The 22,225-nt window shown below is 45.1% G+C and overlaps 1 protein-coding gene across 3 annotated transcripts; it reads right to left on the bottom strand.

The window, feature by feature from the left end:
• Positions 1-2,187: 2,187 nt before the first annotated feature.
• Positions 2,188-18,000, bottom strand: LOC116383853 (SLIT and NTRK-like protein 3). 3 transcript variants are annotated; one of them, XM_031848008.1, is made up of 7 exons: positions 17,730-18,000; positions 14,635-14,915; positions 14,198-14,449; positions 13,840-13,955; positions 12,639-13,571; positions 11,061-11,280; positions 2,188-4,190 (listed from the first exon to the last, which is right to left on the bottom strand). In XM_031848008.1, exons 2-7 carry the CDS (start codon positions 14,848-14,850, stop codon positions 3,057-3,059), a joined length of 2,871 nt encoding a protein of 956 aa, XP_031703868.1. In that variant the 5' UTR covers positions 14,851-14,915; positions 17,730-18,000; the 3' UTR covers positions 2,188-3,056. The 3 variants fall into 3 exon arrangements, with proteins under 3 accessions (XP_031703868.1, XP_031703869.1, XP_031703867.1); XM_031848009.1 differs by having other exon boundaries at positions 17,860-18,000; XM_031848007.1 differs by having other exon boundaries at positions 14,635-18,000.
• Between the last annotated feature and the right edge of the window lie 4,225 nt (positions 18,001-22,225).

The following is a 22,225-nucleotide window of genomic DNA, read 5'->3' as shown; positions in this document are numbered from 1 at the left end:
CCCAACTGTGCATATTTAATACGCCACATGTCTTTGCGGGGAAGAATATGGTTTCATGCCTTCACACACACACACACACATACACACACACACACACACAAGCTCACTCAGAAAAGATCCGCCTATCGCAACTCAGGCTAAATCTATTATGCGAAATGACAGTGTTTTAATCAGGCTAATTGTCCAGCTCCTCGCCATGTCTCTGCCATCGCTACTTAACCAATGCCACAGCCGCAGTGTTTTCTTTTTTTGTTTTTTCTTTTAAAGGAATAAATGACACGGCAGTGGAGGAAGAGCGAGAGGCAATCTAAGCTACAGAGGCCCACAGGCGTTTGAAGTCTAAAGACTCTTTCATCCTCAACTCTGGGAAATGAATGATTTTTTTCACACAGTGACAGGACAGCTCTGACAGGACCCAAACACATGAACCATGGCAAAGCTGTCAGATAGTCAAACACACATACACAGATGCATACAAGCGCATACAGGGAAACACTTGAGCAAGAATACATATGCACACACACACAGCTGGAACGAATCCAGAACCAGAAAGTGTTCAAAAATTAGGCGTTCACAGGCGAAGGAAGTGAGAAGGAAGCGTTAAAAAGTGACGAAGAGTGAGAGAATAGGATGGAGAGAATGATGCTATAATTAGTCGTTTGTTGCTTTAACTGGCATTTAGTTTTAACTGGGCTTCTTTGTCTGTCGACACAATGGGACTGATGTGGCATGAGTGAACTACACACAGCTTAGAGGATTAAGGCTGGACTGAGGCTGTGGCGCCGCACTTCCTCTCTTTACCACGCACACGGCGACAGACACTCAACTAGCTGCACAACACCCTGCACTTTCTTAAACACACACACCTACAAACAAAGGCACACCCCTCTGAATACACACGCACACACACAGTCCCGCTTGTGCACACACAAACGCACCCACAGGGGGATTATCTGTGCAACAGAGTTCTGAACACTGAGAGTGAGGAGGCGTCTGAAGAACTGTACTCATCACCGAAGGATGGAAAGAGCAAAGCAGAAAGAAAGAAAAAAAAAACACACATACGCTCTCACACACACACACACACACACACACACATACGTAGACACACTTCAGTGCGAGCTACCTGTGTGTTGAGCAGCATATAGAACAGCCTCTCTCTGTGTCTGTCCTGGGAGGCTGAGCTGACAGCCAGAGCAACGAGAGAAAGAGGGGGAAGGGGAAGTAGAGGAGAGAGGAAAGAAGAGAAAGGTGAGAAGGAAAAAGGAAGAAAAGAGAAAACCAAAGAAAATCATGACGAAAGAAACAGAGCTGGAGAGAGATGGAGCAATTCACGACCTTGTCCCCGGGGCCACCAGCCCCACATGTCCTCATTTCACAAATAGATCGTATTGATTTTATACCATTAATGTGGTAGATTCCACACTATTAACTTCTATCTCCATTATTTAGCGTGTGAGGAACCCTGCAGGCTCAATTCTCATCTGGTCTCTCCAACACGCTGCGTGGACAAGCTCACAGGCTTAGCACACCTCGAGCTGCTTCTTTCATGCACTATTAAGGAAATGGAGACGGAGAGAGTGAGTGGATCTATGGGGGTCAGAGCATGTGTGTGTGTGTGTGTGTGTGTGTGTGTGTGATTTTGTCACATAGCTTGCATCGCAAGGTTTTTATGTAGCACCCTTTATTGTATTTCGTGGGTCGGCGGTAAGAAGGCTGAACCAGATGCAGAATCATCCTATACATTAATATAACATGATCCCTTACAGGAGAGCTTCAACACGCAAAAACTAAGAATAAATATATTCACAACTGCCTCTACTATTGGTAGGAGATAAAAGCATAAAAAGGTACCTCCGTAAAAGATAATAATCGATAGTTGAAAGAAGTATCTGTCTGTCTTTTTTTTTTTGACGAAAAAAAAATGCCTTCAGGTCCTGTGGTTTTGTGTCCATTGTTTTTTTTTGCCATTCAAATTTCCTCTGAGAAATACTTAAAAATCAATACAATAACCTCTGTGCCTTTGTCCGATGAAAGAAAACGGGAAGCAGAGGTCCTTGTGGCCTCATTAGGTCTGGCTGATTAAGACATCCAAAATGCATCCATTGCCACGATGTCCTTCTGTATGTCGGCCTTCCTGTGTTATGTCTCGCATTCGAAAAAAATAAATTCTGTTTCCTTTCATCCATATAACCAGAACCTTTTCATCATTTCACACATCAACCAGCCGTTCCTGGATATGTCCCCCATCTAGCCCTGTGACAATTCCACTGGATAAGCAAATTAAGTTAACTGGATGAGATGAAAATGAACTGAACTGCATACAAACAACTCCAATATTGACTGGGTATATTATTATTTTTGGCTCATCCAGGGAATGCAATTATTCGGCGGCTTTGATTGGTTTCAGTCTCAGTCGTCCATCAGCATCCCATCCGTTGGTAGTCAAACCTCTTTGTTTAGATAAATAGATCTGTATTCATAGAAAAATAAGCATTGACCACACTGCTGGCTGTTCATTGCTAAGGCACTTGGCTGTTTTCAGTCATTTATCTCCCTCTCGCTTTGTTTCTGTCTCCATCTTACACGTCCACCCAGTTTGCTCCACACCCTCTGGCTGTCGCAGTTTATGACTCTGTGTTCGATGTTGCAAAGAGCTGATAATATGAATACTGACGCCCACCACCGCCACACTGTCTCCTGCTCATTGTGGCGCTGAGTAGAAAAATGGAGCCTCAGTACTTTTCGATTGTGAGGCGTAATAGAGGGAAAAAGAAAATCGGTGGGAGCTGCAGCTGAAGTTTCGCCTCCAGGCAGAGATCTGGGATCAGCTAATCCTTGCCAAATACCAACCTATACGCCAGTAGTGGGGGAAATACAAAAACTGACCTCAGCTCGTTATCCAGGAATAAACATGTGTGTAGTGTAGTCCCGCTCCCCCACAGGCTCCTCTCAAAGCCACAGGAGTCATTGTTACTGGATGATTCATCACCAGAGAGGGAGATGATGAGGAGACAAGAGAAGTAGGAAGAGGAGGAGGAGGAAGAGGGGGAGTGTTAAAACTGGTAAGACCGGTCCAGCACCTCCATGTAGTCTGGTGTGGTCCTCAGTCTGGCTCTTTGCTCCCCTGCTCCGTGCTCGCTCTGGCTGCTGTTACTACCGCCTACTGTGGAGCTGGCGGTGCTGACCACGAGCGTTTGGTCGGGTCTGGCGTCCTGTTTGGAGTCTTGGGGGTGAGGGTAGCGGGGCGGTGGCCTCGCGTACCTGTCTGGCAGGTCTCTGAACTCTGGGGCAGGGAGTCTGAAGAGGCAGTCCACCAGTTCGACCTTTGGGGTTGGGCCCTGGCTGTCGATCACTGTTGGGCAAAGGATGCCGTTCCCGTGGAGGCCGGGGAGCGGTCCCATTGCTCCTGTGATGGTATTGATGGGGGATGAGGACACGTCCAGAGTCCACTCCCTCTCCTTCTCTGCTGCAGAGCAGTATCCACCCTCGCTCTCTTTGGAAGCTACAAACGACTGCTGCGGCCGCTGCTTCACGGCTGCATCCTGCTCCTCTTTGTAGATTGGGTTGCTACACATGTGCGGGGCCGCGGCGGGCTTGGGGCCTTTTGACGCGGCCTCCGGGGGCAAGATGGTGTCGTACACGTGGTTGTGTTCGGCCGGAGGAGGGGGCGGAGTCTCTGGGAGGCCGTGGTGATGGTGATGGTGGTGGTGGTGCGTCTGCTCGGTGAAGATTCCACACTCCATCTGGATGCCCGCCAAGTCTACCTCTCCCTGGCGACGGAACGGCAGCTTGTCCCTCCTCCTCAGGGCGTAGGCGATTAGTGCCGCTGCCGCGAAGAATGCAGACACAAACAACACCAGCAGGCTGAGCACTAACACCGACAGCGGGATTGAATCCTTCCCTGGAGGGATCAGGGGGCCCAGACCTGAGCCGGGGTAGCCAACCGACACGCCGCTGTCTGCAGCCGTGGAGGTGGCCGTCTGCTCCTCCTGCTCCTGGTCCTCCTGGGGCTCCAGCTCAGGGCAGAGCAGCTCCATGGAGAGGGAGCGGAGGTCCACTCCTTTGGTCTTGTCTGGGGAATGGCAGACCACCTCTCCCACCACCACCACAGCACTGAGCCCCTCGAGCCAACGCTTCAGTGGAGCTGCATCACAGTGGCACTCCCACGGGTTCTGCTGCAGGTCCACCTGGAGAAACACATAACACCACAGCGCTTTGTCATTGTGTAACAGTACACTAATTACTGCCGTGCAATGCAAAGTCATGAATCACTTTTATTAATTGTAAACGAAAAATAGATCATTTTGCTGACATCCTTGTGATATATGTTGGTCTCTTGTGTTGAAGAAAAAGACAGGCACTCCATTGAGATGACAACAAGATAAATGCTGTTTTCTCAGCTACCTTTTACCTCTGACCAGAATATATGGAAAATGAGTTTTTCTGCATTTGCATAATACAGCTCTCTGCGCTGGCCAGCTTTTTTTCATGATTCTTTTCATTATTTTTATGAAATATGCAGGTGATGTAAAGTACTGATGAATGTAAATAATGTCGTTAAAGGGTCATCAAAACAGTGAAGTGCTCACATTTCCTGAATGGCTGTGCACAGGCACGATCTACTCTCAATAATGGAGAACAACTGGGCAGTGACCAATTCAACTTGCACCCCCCCACAAGTGCTCTCTTTAAAAGTTGTTCACACATGTGCTACAGCAGGTTGTGGGAACATTTCAGTTCACAATAAAGACCACTCAGAGTTTACATAAGTGGTTATTGACAAAACTCACCGGCAGGTTTTGTGTGACGAGTATCACGGCACTTTGTTTTTTAACAAGACGGAATGTGATGCAACTCTCCCCTGTGCTATAATCCAATAGGTGTGTGCGTAAATCCATTTTCTCATTGCCAGCTATTGATTGTCCTAAAAACAAACTCAGATATTCACTTTGCATTCACATTTTGAAAAGGGTAAAGCAGATTATGCACAAAGGGAATCACTCTCATCAAATTGCATTGTCTGCAGAACCGATCTGTTCCATATCTTTAGCAATGACACTGGCAATGAAAGCTGATATTCTCTCTGTCACTCTTCCAAGGAGCTTGCACAAATGTTGTCACGCTAATTTGGTTAGGCCAACACCCTGGCTTGCAGAAATAGATGGATGCTTTTTGAGATGATTCAGCATTGCTGTTGTGGGAGCCATGGTATGACTACTTCCCCATGCTTCACACTGAACAACAGGACGCTCCATCACTTTATTGGAGTTATCCCACTGTGGGCTTTTGTGAGGCTTTCATAATGAAATAATTTCGACTGGAGGGTGAGTAGAAACAACAATCTGCCGCAGTTTGAACTCAGTTTGAACACTTCCACTACATTAAAGGTTGTCTGAAAAGCACAGTTTTCCATGTTTCGGCCTCATTTTGACACGACTGTGATTCAGCATGTATGCACATTTAAAAACACAATTTTAGATAAACAACCATATGACCAAAAAAATAAATCAGCTTCTTTTTGCAGTTTTAGAACTTTCATAACTACGAACCTCCATCTGGTTGAAATTCTTGAAGCAGAGTATTGTTTGCTTTCATATAGATCCCAAGGGCTCTATCCCCTTCTCTTTTGCAAGCATCTGTCCAACGTGTCCAACACCGTTTACAATTTATACGCCTGGTCACCTAGTGTGGGATTTGCTGTCAACTTGTCAATCAAAGCCCTGTTTCAAAGGGAAATTATAGGCCCTCAGTTGGCCCGACAGGTGCGAGTGGTAGAGGAAATGCGAGTGCATGAATCCTATTTTTTTCTGAACACAAATCCTTTTAGTAAAGCCATTCCACTTACAAAGTCACAAACAGGATGTTAATGGTATTATTATGTCATTATCATACAGTATACACTCAAAAACAGCCACCAGAGTATTGAGTGAAACATTCTCTGTTTTGATGCTTCTTGTTATCATATTCAGAAAGAAAATCATGAAATACACCCAAAAAAAACCCTCTTTTGTCAGAAAAATATTCAGCCTGACTTTTGATGGAAACTTGGAGCTTTAGCCGCAGAGGAGTACATTTTGCTCTTGTGGGTTTTTATCATTATGACACAGATCAAAGATCAAGCAATAATTGTCCAAAATTTACTTGGGAGCCATTAAAAAAATCACATCAGGGGAAGAAATTCAAGATTTTCTCAGCGAGCCGTGTGTCTTATAATTGATCACTTTGCCCAAACAGCAATATCCTGTCAGTCATCAGGATCGCTCCAGTTAGTTCACAGAAATATAGTCAATATAAGCAGGTTTTGGAAGTTCTGGCGCAGCGATCCTGCTCTCGTCCCTGGTGACGAGACGGCTCTGAGCTTCGGCTTGCCAAGCCTTCTCCGCCCTGATGAATGTGTTTCATTGTCTTTTGAATAATACACAGAGCCAAAATGAAAAGAGTGCATTAGAAACACAATCTGCAGCATCCGCAAAATTGAGTTTTTTCTGAAAAATGTGTATATTGGAAGCCAGTCTTCATACAGTGTATGTGAGATGCTAAACATACGAAGCGTTAGAAGTGCGTCAAAGCAGTTCACTCATGGACACACTCACACCGTTAGATTTCATCAGTCTGTGATGGGGGAGTGCGTTCAAGGAGGTTTTTTCTTTTCTTTTTTGAAGTGTTGTAATTTACTTTCATGGTGTACTCGCGCTCTCTTTGCCTGCCTCGTCGACTTCTACCTCTGATAGTGATTTCCCATATTTCCCAGAGCAACTTCAGCAACCCCTCGGGAAGGGGCACGAACTTGTTCTATCCAGCGGCTTGTGTTTCATGTAGGTGGAGAGAGAGCGGTAGTAATAGCAACGAGCAAAGAGCAAGAGTTTCTGGTCCATTGAGGCTATTGTCAGTAGAAAAATTGGTATCTCTGCCTCTGTGTGATTGCTGACCATCAGTGCAACATGGTGAGTCTGGAGAGAGGCCCTTGATCTTTTATTCTGAGGGAAAACAAACACTCACTTTTAATGCTGCTGTATTAGATATCTGGATCTTCTGTGTTTGAAGTGAGCTGAAAAGCGCTATGTACGTATGTAGACGTATGTAAATGTGACGTGATGAGTGTTTTTGCTATGTTGCCTGCAGAGAAATACAATGCTAAACAGCAAAATGAGGCCAGGAATGCAGGTTTTTGTGTCAAATTCTTTGGTAAACAACATGCACAGGAAAGAACATTTAAAAATAATCTATTTCTCATGACTGAACTGTAATCCAATATCATTGTTCCTTACATCTCCATCTATGGCTACGTCACGACAATCTTCTCATTTCCAAATTGTATGGTCATGTTGCAACAAATGCTAACTACTACAAATTACCTAAATCTGTCAGAGCATTGGAATATACAATTACATACATTTATCCCGTAAAAACGGATTAGAAAGAACACTATTAGAAAGATTTTGAAAAGGTTCTTAACATTCAACTGTGTGATTAAATATCGGAACATATTGATATCAAAATATATTACAATAATAAGGGCAATATTAACCATGCATATATCATCCACCCCTACAGACAATCGAATAAAGGTGGTTATTAACACAAAATTATAGGAAAATCCTGCCTACTTATTTTGCAAAAATAATGTGAAGCATTTTGTAAACTGGCTCTACTTGCATCTACTTATTGAGACTATCTTGCATCCTGAAATAGAAAATACATTGGTATGCTTGCTAGATGACCGGACTTTTATAGAGCTAATGTGTTTATCTCTACCTGTGTGGCTGTGTGTTTGCTGTGCTGTGCAGTTTCAAGTGCAATAATGGCAGATATTATACACAGAAAAAAAAACCCTACACAACCTGTTTTCAGTGCATAAACACATCCACTGGTTTGTTTTGTTGTTCAGGAGGATGCAAACCGACCAACTGAAAATAATGTACAGGCTAAGAGAAGCAAAGCTATACTGACAGCTAATCTTTTAATAGAATCTGGTGAGGACATTCGTGGTTATAATTACCTCTATTACCCGACTATCAGTTGAGTTTTAGACTTGAATCAATGTTAATACTATTAAAAGCCCATTTTGACTGTCCTATCTATACTGGCTCGCCACTACAGCAGCATTCGTTAAATATTAGATTCAATAGCAAAACTCCTCTGCTGGTCTGATAACGGAAAGTTGAATTTTAACATTCAGTAAGTAATAAGTAATAGAGGTGGAAATTATGAATCAGATTTGTAAAAGATTCACGTTTGTTAAGCCGGTGATCGGCCGACATTCTGTCTTTAAGAGGCTGTAACAGGCTCAGTCTTAAAGCTTGGGGGAAGATGCTATGTTATCACATGAAAGTAGACGACCTATTGAATTGTCGGGAAGGAGGATGAATAAATCTCCAAAGTGGGAACACTGGCATGGTGATTTTCGAAGGGGCCCTTTGACCTCTGACCTCAAGGTATGTGAATGAAAATGGGTTCTATGGTTCTATGGGTATACCTACGAGTCTCCCCTTTACAGACCGCCCACTTTATGGTAACCATAGCTCAAGGTCTTTGAGTCTTAATGTAGTATCGAGGGTTAAATTCAGCACCGAATCTGTGTAGCAAATGGTGTCAACCCAAAAATTGCTGCAACAACTTATGAGACATTAAAGAGCATGGGAATGGTCATCATATACTTTCACAATAATGTTCTAGCTGATAATAGTTTGTTGCTGAGCATTTAATCGTGAATAAACATACTTATTAGCGTCACTGCTTCAGGCCGATGACACTGATGATTCAGTTGGCCTGTAGTCTGTTTGGCTGTAAGATTCGGGAGCAGTGCAGACCATAACCCCATTTAACCCGGTTGTTTTTAAACTTCAAACAAATAACATATAATGCAAAGACATATTTTGTTACCTTTGGACAGAGTCAGGTTATCTGTTTCCCCGTTGCCTGTTGTCTTTATGCTACATTAATAAACTAACCGGCTGCCGGCTGGAGCCTCATATTAAACAGACAGATACGAGAGTGGCATCATTCATCTCATCTAACTCGGCAAGAAAGCAAGCAAGTGTGTATTTCCCAAAATGTCAATCTGTCCCCCTTAAAGATTAATCTGTGCAAGTATTAACTCACACTCAAATAAAACTGATAATCAGGTGATTGTTAGTTGGGCATTAAATGATTTCCTGTCAATCCTGCCCCCTGGTGATTTACTGCTTTGTTTTCATCAATCTTTCTGGAGTGTGCATTGTTTTTCTATCCAACATCACAAAAGGTGAGATGTGGCTCTGGGCAAGTTTCTTTGCTGCATCTGGCAATGATGAGCGCGAGCTGTCCTACAACATAGTCTTTGCATTTACTGAAAAGACATATGTATCGCTGAACTGTACATATTTCTGGCACAGACTCAGAATCTGACTCAACTCCTTGATTTTGTAATCTTCGTTTCAAAGGGAAGACTGCTTTTGTGCTGCTATTAAATAACTGATGAAAAGAAAATAAAGACACCACAGACAATTTTTCCTTTAATGTCTCATTGATGCTTATTTTTTTTAGATAACAGTGACATCTGGGAGGTATTTTTCAAAAATATCAGTGCATGTAAGTGGGTGTAACAGTTTAATCCTGTTCTTGATGGTAACAATGACTCTAAGCTGTACATGCTGCTGCTTTTAGATTATCAAAATGGATTTTTTTTTTTTTTTTACAGCAGCTGCAAGCTTCACCGTCCTTCAATCTGTGTTACCCTTTGATTTTACTGTGCAAACTCTGGCTCCAAAAACACATGTCAGAGCCCAGAAATCCCCACTTCCCGAGCTTTAAACAGGCCAGCAGAAAGTCAACAGGTGATATCATTGTCACATTATTTTCTACAGTCCATGCGCAGCGCTAATGTGGCTTTGTCAGAGTAATAACAACCCTGGTAAATGAATGAATTCAATTACCGTGCTGCAGATTTTGAGCACTACAATGGTGATGCCGCGGGGCTTTATGAATATGGCACACAATGTGCTTCCAATTGGTGAATGCTTTTATGCTCTTGGACACCAGAGGTGTATAACAGCACAAAATAGAATACACTTCAACACGGTTCCTCCAGCTCACATAAACCTTCGTCCTTCACCTGAACAAACATTTAGAAACAGCCTCTGAACTGCCAGCCTCACCCACACTACCTAGGATTGGGAATTCTTCATGGAGCAAAGTAAAAATGGAAATTCACAATGATATTCAGGCTAATCCACACCCACCATACCTCGTTCTACTCTGGCTGTCTAAGAAAAGCCTACACTAAATGTGCTGAAGTGAGAGGAGGCAGGATGAAAAAAGTGTAATTCCTCGGGTTCGGTCCTTATCGGCACATTGTGCACGGCAACCATGTCACGCAATGCTGCAGTTAAATGTGCGGGGTGAGGTGGCACACAAACAGTGAACGAATACTGTAGTTTAGACAGTCTATTTACAAAGTGTGTTAATTACAACCATGCTCAAAAACTTGAGGGGTTCAGCTTTCTACAGTTTAGCTCATGATTTATTAAGACCACTTATGCAAATCGAGTCAATTGCAATTTTCCAATTAGAATACCTGAGGCGCATCCATAGTCCCACATGCCACAGCAGAGCTCTCAAAACAACAGACGATGCAGATGACGGAGAAAGCTGCAGCTGTGCCAGAGGCCAGGAGATCACCAGCTGCCAGAAGTTTTAGAAACAGGTATGTAGCTTGATCCAAGTTTCCAGATCGCTTTGTTTGGTTCGTCAAGCTGTGATAATGGGATGTGTCTTGGCAATCTATTAGTTATTTTAATCTCATCGTCTGACATTTGGAATAAACATACTCTGCATAATTATGCACATTTTCGTTTAGTAAATCCACAGGGGTGATCCAATAATCTCTATTTTTCACCCTGCCGCTGTCACTAAACCAAATGCATGTTGTTGGGCCTGCTAAAAGCTTCGTGCCAGGTATCTGACTCATTTACACACCAGCGGGTTAGCAGCTCAGAAATAGTTTCTTCAAGCATCCACCTCCTGCACCGAAAACCCCCTCGATCATTCAGCGTATACGGTCGTAGGTTTGCACCAACCTGAACCAGTCCGGTGAGGTGCTCCAGCACGCCCTCCATAGGGAGCTGCAGAAGGTGGTTGTTTCTTAGATTGAGTCGAGCCAGGTTAACGCCAGCAAACACGCCGAGAGGGAGGCTCCGTAGCAGGTTGGCGTTGAGGAACAACAGCTGGAGAGTTGGCATGGAGTCGAAGGTCCCGGGATTTACCTCATGGATCTCGTTGTACTCAAAGTAAAGGTACCTAAAGTGAGGAGAGGACAAGTTGCAATGTCTCTGTAAATGGGACGTGGTTATGTTAGAGGAAACTATCACTGCATCTCAGTACTTAGTGATATCTGACAGTAAAGATATAGAAACCATAATAACATTAAATAATCTTTGTCTTAACTTTGTATGAAGTCATATTTCCTGATTGGAGCACAGTGCAAATTTCCACATCTTCAAATCGGTTTATTTTGAAGTATAATTTACCTCTGCTGCGCCCCAGCATGAAAATAACATAAATTAATATTTATGTAAAGAAGTCACAACAGAAACTTGATTTAATCTGGCCTTTTCACAGCTGATTAGCTAATCAGTGTTAAATTAAATTGTGTTATTTTGTACTGAGGACTTGTTAAACTTGCCTTGGCATGCCCGATCATCATGACAAATTCCCGACATTTAGAATTTTACGTTTTCTTTTCTCAATAATAGAAATCAATGTGAAGAATGATTTATGATGGAGACTTTTCTTTCTAGTGATCCAATGTACGACCATTGGCTGTAATAAGTAATAGATCTGGTTTAAATGACTTACTGCTCGCTTGCCCTAGAGTCACTAACAAGGCTAACGAGAGGTCAAGAGGAAGACTTTTTCATCGCCCTGAGAGGATCTTTATTATTGATTAATAGTCAAATTAATGGGTCTGATGATGTTCTGAACCTTATCTTGAAATATACAGACAGTGGAGCTGAAAGGCTGAATGATGTTCTGAATGGCAGAAACCCTCTCATTTATATAGCAGAGGATGAAATATGTTGTCTTAATCAAACACCACCATGTTTAGCTCACTGAATGAATACAATTAATTGACTGTATAGGCATTCGCTGTATATATTATTTGCAGAGGAATTATCTTTGTAAGCGTAATCTGACAATGATACATATGCATCATTCTGACAACTCGTTTTCATAATAAGCTCTTTTTCAAAAAAGCAAATTCCTGACAACATCCAGGCCCCTTATTAACATCTCTGTATGTAAATACAACAAAAAGAGATTCATTTTCACGTTGTCACTCATACCAGGCTCACACTTCAACTGAAGCATGTCATCAGGCAGCGTGACTAACAAATGGCACTACTGGAAGAGAATGGGCACCTTTTCATTTCAATCAAATTCCGGCATAATGGTAATCAAAATGTTCTGCTCAGTGCTATGCCAGTATTACAGGGAAATTAATTTCCACATACTTTTAAACAAAAGCCTCAATACCAAAGCTGACAAGTGGTTTTAGTTTATACATTTGTTTGAAATGCGGTGAAGGCAACGTGCTTGAAACGCTGTGAGTGACAAAAAAAAAATTAATAATAAAAAAGAAAAGAAATCTACCCTACCTCAGATTTTGCAGCCCCAGGAACATGTGGGGACTGAGCCTCTCCAGGTTGTTCCCGTTCAAGTAGAGGCTCCTCAGGCTTGTGAGGCTGGTGAAGGCCCCCTCCTGGAGGTACGAGATGCGGTTGTTCCCCAGGTGAAGCAGGTCAAGGCTGGAGAAATTCCAGAAGTCTGTGCTGTAGATCCTCTGGATTAAGTTTCCACTCAGGTACAGCTTGCGGCCGTTGAGGGGCCGAGGTGTGAGCTGGGACACATTGAGGAAGCCGTTCTCCTTGCAGTTGACGGTCAGGCCCAGGTCTGTGATGTGCAGGTTGCAAGTGCAGCCCAGGGGGCAAATTATGGGGATAGGGGGACGCGTTTGGTAGCCGGCCACAGGGGGATTCTGGTTGGGCATCAGACTGCGAGGTGTGGGAGATATTCTGGATGGTCGTGGCCTTTTAGTCGGCCTCAGTTGCCTCTCCCTGTCTTTACGTTCTGCCGAGGAAGAGGACGAAGAAGTGGAGGAGGTGTGAGTGTTCTGGCGGGAGCCGTGAACCATGGAGGAGGGTTTAGTCGGCCTGACTCGCCCAGGGTGGGAGTTGGGTTTAGAGTTTGGGGGCAAATGTTGGGGCTGTGATCCTGCTGATGGACCACCACCACCCTCTGCTTGAAGCTCTTTATCCGGGAGGTTAGCACACAGCTCCTTGCGGGGAATTTCCCTCAGATCCTTGCCGTGAAGGTGGAAGGGATATTCGCAGGTAACGTCCCCGACTACAGCCGTGTAGGGGATCTGACCCAGCCACTGCTGTAACTGCACTGCCTCGCAGCCACAGTTCCAGGGATTCTCCTCCAGCTGTAGCTCCATTAGGGAACGACCAACATACTCCAGGGTCCCAGCATATGCCAGGCTCTTCAGACGGTTTCCCCGCAGGTCCAGATGAGTCAGAGACACAGATCTGGAGCAGGAAGAGGAGGGGGATAGTTAGCTAGGTTAGATGAAAGGACAATGTGATAGTACATACAAATAAAGGTTCACACATTCCATTGCTGATGAATCTGCTTTTATCTGATGATTAATCCGTCTTTTATGATATGAAATAGAATGCTACGGAAACATTAATTCAACACTAGTACACACTGGCTAATTGTGTCTGACACTGATATTTCTACCGATCAGTCTTTGCATAATTTAAAAGCTTTGCAGTGAAATAATCTGAATCCAACCTGAACAGATGAGCAGGCAAGACAGGGATCAGGTTGTCGTTGAGGATGAGAACCCGGAGCTTGTAGAGGAACCTCAGAGCACCGCTGTCGATTCGTTTGATCACGTTGTAGTCAGCCTGCAGGGGAAGAAGGGAAAATGTGATGAACATGTAATTACTGCGATTGAAAAATAAGACTGAATGCAGCAGGAAAGCTGAGGCACTCTCCATTTGAAAAAATGCACAGAGAACTTGAGAAGATTCCTTCACTTCCAGCCACCTGCTTGCCATTGACTATTTCTGTCACATTCACTGATTGTAATCTTGGGGAAAATGGGTCAATGATAGTTAATCAACGTAGATCATCTTCCCAAACCTACCTGGAGGTATTCCAGAGCCTCTAAGCCAGCAAAGGTGTCATTTTTGAAGACGTCCAGCTTGTTCTCGTGGAGGTACAGGCGTCTGAGTTTGGCCAACCCGTTGAAAGCTCCCACTCTGATGTCCTGGAGTGCATTGTTGCCAAGGTTTATCGACACTGCGTTGCCAAGGTGCTGAAACCCGTTGCTATAGAGACGCCTCAGAGAGTTCCTCTGTAGGTTGAGTTTGAAAGGGCGGACCCATGACTGTGACACCTGAATGATTAATTAGAGGTCTGATTAGTTATCTTATTAATTACATGAATTTAACAGTTAGAGACACCTATAAGCCACATTAGAGACGGGAAATTAGACTTGGAGATAGAGTTTGTTAATGAGATAAATGTTAAAGTGCAGAGCAGTTCCACGTGCGTTGACAGATAGAGGAACAGGGATGCTACCTGGCTGACATTAGTGAAGCTCCGCCCATCGCAGTGCACGTGCAGGACGCCTTCTTTGACCTCGCACGTGCACGGCTCGAAGCACGGCTCGTCCACTTCCTCCTTGGAGTTGTCCACTAGAGGGGTGTGTGTGGAGGTGGGGGTAGGGGTGGGGGTGTGCGACGCCCGGGACAGACACACACACCCCAGGGCCACTGCCAGAGTGACCCACTGCATCCTCCTGCTTCTCCCTCTCAGCTCAGCAGCCTGGGGCTACAGCCCGGCATCGGCCCTTCACCGCACTGCGCGGAGAGGCACGGCACATACGGTACATGCATACAGTCACACAAGCACACACACACACACACACACACACACACAGACACATACACACAGGCACACACACACACTATTAAAAGAGGGCAAACAGCCAGGGAGGCAACAGCAAAAGTCAGTTCAGGATGAATCAAATTGATGATACATCACAAGCATACTAAAGCAGTCAGAAAATAAAAGTTAAATCACACAGACTGCAGCGCCACGGGGAAAGGATTACATTACACTGGAATAATGATGTATAGGCCAACTGGAGGCCACAGTATATGCAGTGATATGAGCAGAACCATGGTAAACATATGTAGGATGCATCCAGCACAGGAAAACAAGGCTTTGGATTTACAGGGTTCACAAAAGCAGGGAATATTGATTTAAAAACAACGTGATGAACAGTAGCTCGGCAGCTACGTCGCTTTTGAATTATTGAAATACTGACATTGAAAATGCAAAACAAAGGCAAACACGTGGGCTAGTTCACCTGTGAATCACATTTTATAATTTGCAGAGTGGCTTTTTGGATTGGACAAGTGTGTGTGTGTGTGTGTGTGTGTGTGTGTGTGTGTGTGTGTGTGTGTGTGTGTGGGGGGGGGGCTTGTGATGAATATATTCATCGGTACTCTCAAATGCCCGGTGAAGCTGAAATGTCACGCATGTGTTTTCTTAATGTATGCAATAAGAATATGGGCCGATGCAAATCAAACTCATAATGCTTCTGTCTAATGAACTGCTCCATTTAATAAGATGAATGGCAATCAGACAACAGAGGGATGCGGCACGAAAAACAAAACATATAATCAATCAGCAGAATATGTTAGATTATCAACAGCCATCGAGTCCTGTCATAAACATTATTGTGGTTAATGACATTGGAGTGAAAGCATCGCTGCAAATCCAAACTCCTCAAAATGTTCAAAAGGGCTGATGTGAAGGCAGCGCGATGACAGACAGGAACATGAACTGATGATGAGGGTGATGGTGATGGTGGGGATGATGAGGATGGCACAGCTATCACAACAGATTGAGAACAGAGTTGCAGCAGCCCTTGAAACAAATGAAAAAACAAAAACAAAAAAAACAGCTGAGATGTGAGTCTTGCGAGGGGATATTTCCTCTCAAGTCTTAATGAGATCTAAATTGGATGAAGCATCTCGATCTGCTCGTATAGTGTTGAACACTGCCATGCGAAATGCAATAATGATCATCATGGCATGGTAGCTGTAATCATACAGCAATAATCTAGCATCAGCGAGTTAGACAAGGAGGCAGCGGTGAAAACATCACCGCCCGGGAGAGGAAGAGCAATCACAGAGATGATTATGACGGGGAGAGATGAAGGGAAAGGTGGAAGTGAGAGCAGGAGGAGGAGGAGGAGGAAAATGGGAATGAGAATGTGAAGGAATGGCGCAAAGGAGAGACAGACAGATAAAGGAAGAGTAATGGGCAAAGTGAAGGTGCAAAGGATGAGGGAAAGGGTGAGGTGGGTGAGAGGAGTGGGATTGCATAAGCAGTAGAAGTCAGTCAAGGCTGCCACTCAGGACGAGAGCTTTCAGTGAACCAGCTGAAATATGATATTGATTACATCAAAGCCATCCTCTCGCCCTGCACACAGTGTATGCCTGCATCGCTGAGAAACAGCGCCAGAGCCAAGTTACATGTGTGTGTGTGTGTGTGTGTGTGTGTGTGTGTTGAAAACAATGTGAGAAAGGTCAAACCATATCCAAAAAAAGGTGTGCTTTCCTTGCCAAGTGCGGAACCAGGTAACGTGTGGATGAGTGTGTGCTTTCATAACAATGCTGCAATACTGCTGGACAATCCTACAACAAAAACACAAGGATAAGGAAGGAAAAGCATGTTTTTTTCCTCGTAATGTGAGGACAATCCACCCATTTGGACCATGTAGACTTCACACATGAAAAAGAATCTAGGCCAACATGGTCAATAGTGTTTGACAAATTGGAATACTATACATAATACAACCCATTCACAGTCACAGTAGGTCTTTGTATTCGTCAAAACAAAATGCTTATTGCTGGGCCCGAAGCTCATAGGGAGGAGATCAATACTGAGTCCAGATAGACCACTGGGATCCCTCCTGTTATATTTTGCTTTGGTGGATGGCCATCTCTCCTTAACGAGAAGAAACACAGTCCACACTCAAGCCGCTTTCTTCAATCAGCCGAGTGGACTAGTCAGCAGTCGGCACAGCTCTGCATCATTATGGTAACAAGAAAGGAAAGGACTTATGTGTTGAGTGATGACAGCACAGCACAATTCAAAACTCTGTCCGTCTGTCTGTCTGTCTGTCATGTCCATCTGAAAACAGGCCTGACAGGTGTGGCTTTCCCTCCCTATCTCTCTTGAGTCTCTCTGACTCTTGAGTTGTTTTTTGTTTTTTTTACTCTCCTCTCTCCTCTAGACCTGCACACTGACGCAAGCGGACCAGAGATGACGGTCACTGCTTATTCCTCACCATTTTATTCATGTCACATAATTCCAGTGTCTACCTCTCCGTCCTCTCTGTCCGTCAGAACACACAGAGCCTCACCGAGCTTCCCACTGGCTTTTACATGGGCCCCTGCTCCCAACACAGACCCGCACTATCAGACGAGCAGCAGCATCACAGATTAAATGTATGGGGCTATCAGCCTGGATAACCCACAGCCCTCCAAGAAAATCAATTAGCCCCCAACATTACAGCACACACATTGTAATAGTTTGCAGAATTGAAGCATGACCAATTAAACAGCAGAGTCATTAACAGAACCTATTAAGACATTTACCAGGCTATGTATGAAAATCCTTGGCAGAGTAACGCATTCCAATTGCATTCCCCATTGTCTGTGTCTCCCCACCAGCCTCTCTGATCCACACAGCGACGCTTAGCAGAGCAGGGATGCGGGTAATACTCACTCAGTCCGCCGCCAAAGAATTAGGGAACGACCGAGAAAACACTTTAGAGGCTGACTGTCGACATGTCGTTCACATTCAGCCGCACTCCTCTCCCTCTCTCTCCTCTCCTGTAGCGGCTCAGGCGGATGGGGAGGGAGGGAGGGGAGGGGGGACCAGAGCAGGGGGGGTGGTGGTGGGTGGGGGGGGGACGACGTGATAAGACTGCAATGAGGTGGAGGATAAAAACCGGGAGAGAGAGAGAGAGAAAAAGAGAAGAAAAAAAAACGATTGGCTTTAGGATGCAGGTCCGCTTCTCCGCTGTGCAGCCCGTGGGAGCTGCGGCACTAGACCGCTGGACAGGCGTGCAATGCGCGGAGTTGTAGCCTGCGTGGCGATGGAGAATCCTCTCTTCATCTCAAACACAACTGGGTAATTCATAGAGGAGAAAAAGGGGGGACAGACGGGGCTGGAATTAATCATGCAATAAGGCGGCGCGCAACTGCTAGTTTGTATATGAGGCATAAAGCGCGCAGGGTGGGTTCCTCCTCACCAGCGGAGCCAGCTCACTTCCTCAACATAAACAGATTACAGAAGACACAACAGAGTCACAGACAATGGGCCGCATAAACTTTCTCCTCACGTTGCCCGCGTGTGCAGTCTGGTAAAAATACCCCGACTGTTCAGCTATACCGACAATAATTTATAATCTCATTAGTTTATTCATCTCCCCTCTTGCCCTTAAGCGCCGACGGATTTCGTGAAACCGGTGTGTGTTACCATGGCGACTCGTGCCAGCTGGCTTCGTCGCGCACATACACACGCGCCCGAGCTGGCAAGCACGCGCTCGGCATCAGTCTTGAAAACTGTGGTGACTTTTATGGGGAGATTACAGGGAGGCCTGGATGTTTGCGCGGCCTACATCAAAACACCTGTCTTGCCAAATGGAGGCGGTGGGCGCAACAGATGGTGCGGAGACTGCAGAGCAATGAAGCCCCCCCCCCCACCAACGTTGAATTTAGCTTCCTACTCCGGCTAACCACAGCCCGGTATGGTGGCTGCTGCTCTATCAATAGCTGCAGACTCTTTAAGTGGCAGCATGGCAGGTATAGGCCCCTTGTGAAGCCCAGGGTCCCAAGTGGACCAATGGCACTCCATCAGGGACACCGTGGTGCCACATTGTTGAAAACAGGCATTCAGAAGCATTCAAATATCAGTCAGCCGGTTTCATGGCTATAGGAAAAGATTTAATAACAACATGTCTTCCACATTACTGAGCTGAAAGTTCAATTTTCAGTTCAATTTCACATTGATTTCAGCGTGCATTAAGGTGAATCACCTTGAGGAAATGGAGAGGTGCATCTCTGCCTCACACACACTCTCCTTCCTCTCTCACTCTCCCATACCTCTCCCTACAGCAGTGGAGGGGAAAGCTCTCCCTGGAGATTCCTATCTGAAACAGTAACAGAGACGGTTCCAGTAATATCAGGAAGATGTAGATGATGGTTATAGATTTCAGGGCTCTCAGGTGCATTAGGCTGCATTACAGCTTCCCCACAAGGCTACTTAATGCTCACTTGCAATGGAAACAGGCTGGCTGATGCCAGGCATGTATGCACAGCCACATGCATTTGTGGAGATTGCTAACAGACGCATGCACACATTTAAGTCGTCTTTAAGATGCAGGGCTGCAGCTGATGTAGTATATAAATAAGGTTTTGCCACTGAGATATTGTTTCCAGCTCTGTGATTGGTGATGCCAGATCAGTGGCAGGGGTAATGTGATCCCAGACCTGAGGCTGTATCTTCTCCTTCAGAGTGTAACGATGCCCGTGACGGACAATGTGGGAGAAAAGCACTCGCTTTCCTCACCGTAGTGTTGTCGTTGAACCGTGGAGGCTCCCTAAATTAAGAAAACAAACGGAGAGGAACTGAGAGAAGATGGTTATCAGGCACCATCAGATACCTGCACGTCTGTTCTCTATGGGCAGGAGCCGCTCTGAGCACATAAAGCACTTTTTTGGAGCGTTGACGGCGCCTCTAAAGTAGGGGATCTATTTATACTGGCCTAGTGCTGTCTGTGGAGCTGTCCAGTGCTGAAATGGATGGGGATTCATGCTGTTTCCCTTCAGCCACTTCTCCTTTCTTCCTCCTCCGCTTTCTCTCTCTCCAAAGCCTTTTTCTTTCTCTCATCTGAATTATTTCTGTCAGATCACACTTAGAGTTCTTCTATATCACTCCCCTTTTTTTCCCTTTCTCCCAACCCTTCTCGCTCCCTTTCTTCCCTCTTTACTTTCTTACTTTGATTCTCCTGTGGGCTCTTGTCAATTCAGACTGGTTTACACACCATTCTCTCTTTGATTTTTTCCCTTTTGTTTTCCTCCCCCTGCTCACTCCCTCCTTCTCTTCCACTTTGGACACATTGCAGGAAGTGGTCAGGCCCGTATTTGCAGCTCTCTCCAATTATGCTCTTGTTCCCAAGATATCCACCGGGACGGCCTTGCATGCGTGATTGCACACACACTCAAGACTTGAGGACAAGCAGGCACACTGACAAGGGTAAGAACGTGGCTTATTCTTCTCCCATGCCGATCCGTGGGTCAGAAAAGCTCCTTAAAGCTACATGCTTTTCACATAATGTTGCCCTGTCCCTTCACAAGTGTTTTGGTTTCTTTGAGGCCCGCGCCTCTAGGTCTCTAGTTGCTCAGTGGGATGAGGCAATCAGAAAAGCAGGCAAGGGCATCCTACACTCTGTGGGAAAGAGAATAAAGCAAGTGGAAAAGATCAGGGAAGAGAGGGATGTAGAGAGGAAAAGGAAAATAACAGTTGTAGGAAAGAGTTAAAGGGAGACAATGAGCAGTGGGAATTTGGAGGTTTGTGAGGGGCTAGGTGGTGAAGGGAGAGGGGATAGGGGCCAACAGATAGAGGGGGCTAGATATGTGGGTGGATGGGGAGGAGAATGGCCAGGAGGGCAGGTGGTTCTGTCATTAGCTCCAGATTAAAGTAGAGGGCAGCTACAGAGGACTCACCTCTGATTCACACAGAAGTACTGCAGGCAAGGACAAGCCTCCTGGGAGACATGAAACACATGAGCACACATGAGCACACATGCTGGAAACACAGTAGTGATTCACGGGATTACCCACAGGCTCACAAACACACACACATAAACACACACACACACACACACACACGCGTATTGGCATATAACACCCCCTCCTCATTTACCATAACTACACACAAGATACACCGTGACTCACAAGAACATGCCGACTCCCACACACATGCCACATACAGAGAGCCATGCAAAACATACACACACACACACACACACACACACACACACACACACAAACATATGCACACCGTAGAGCTAATTAATCAAATCTCCCGTTTTAATTAGGATTCAAATCAGTTGCTGTGGGAACCTTGGCCCCTTGGAATCTCAAGGTAAAGACTCGTTGCTGCTGCCTCCAATGTCTCTCGAAGAAACTGACTGGGGGACAAATTCACAATACCTACAATGATTCAGCTGGCTGCATTCTACATGGCGTTTTCACACGGACATGTTTTTATTTCCTGGGGAGGCCTGGGGTGCCCAATCCGAACTTCAATTTGGGCTCGGTCATAGAGGGGGGCACAAAAGTGGGAAGAAATGTGGAATTATGATGGCTCACGTTGCAACAGCACTAATACAATGTACCTGACCATGAAAAGGCCATGTGTGTTGGCATTAAAGGGGAGGTATGGGATTTGCAGGGACCTGTCCAATCGATCACTAACACAAGACCTGCCATTCTGTTCTGAAAGTGTTCACGTGGCATGTAAAAGGCACTTTCACACAGTTCTAATAGGCTGCTTATCTTCGTTAATACCGCAGCCTTGCAATTTCAGCCGAGCAATGGCTCTGTACTCACACCAGGGCTGCTGCAGTACGACTGGTGGAAGAACTTTGCTCCGAAAACATCATTCATAGTGTTCTCACAAGGGCTCCATTAGTGATCAATAGGATATATTTGTGAGAATCCGCTCAGTACTTTCATTTTCTGTCTGACTCCTCAAGAGCAAGTCAGAGGAATCAATATTACACAATAACATTTCTGTTAATTTTAATCAGACTGAGGAAATATTTATTCAGTGACTAATGGAGCTCTATTTAAAGCAATGTGGAGGTTTAAATGTGGTAGACCCACCATCATCTTTAAATACGAGGCTGAGAAAGCTCAAACTGCAGTGGAAGCACGCCGCCTTCATCTGCACCGAGTGTCTTAATATTAGCTCAGGTGAAGACTGGACTTGATGAATTAAAGGAGGAGAGGATGCCAAGTAAAGCCATTAGGATACAGGAACTCAGGCGTGTGTCTGGCTCGCCAGTTGTCATGGTTGCGGT

This window comes from Anarrhichthys ocellatus, unplaced genomic scaffold, assembly GCF_004355925.1.
Source record: "Anarrhichthys ocellatus isolate YVR2014 unplaced genomic scaffold, GSC_Weel_1.0 scaffold7, whole genome shotgun sequence".
In the NCBI taxonomy this organism is placed as follows: domain Eukaryota; kingdom Metazoa; phylum Chordata; class Actinopteri; order Perciformes; family Anarhichadidae; genus Anarrhichthys; species Anarrhichthys ocellatus.
The sequence above is the reverse complement of the archived record's forward strand: the minus strand, read 5'-3'. Positions and strand labels throughout refer to the sequence as shown.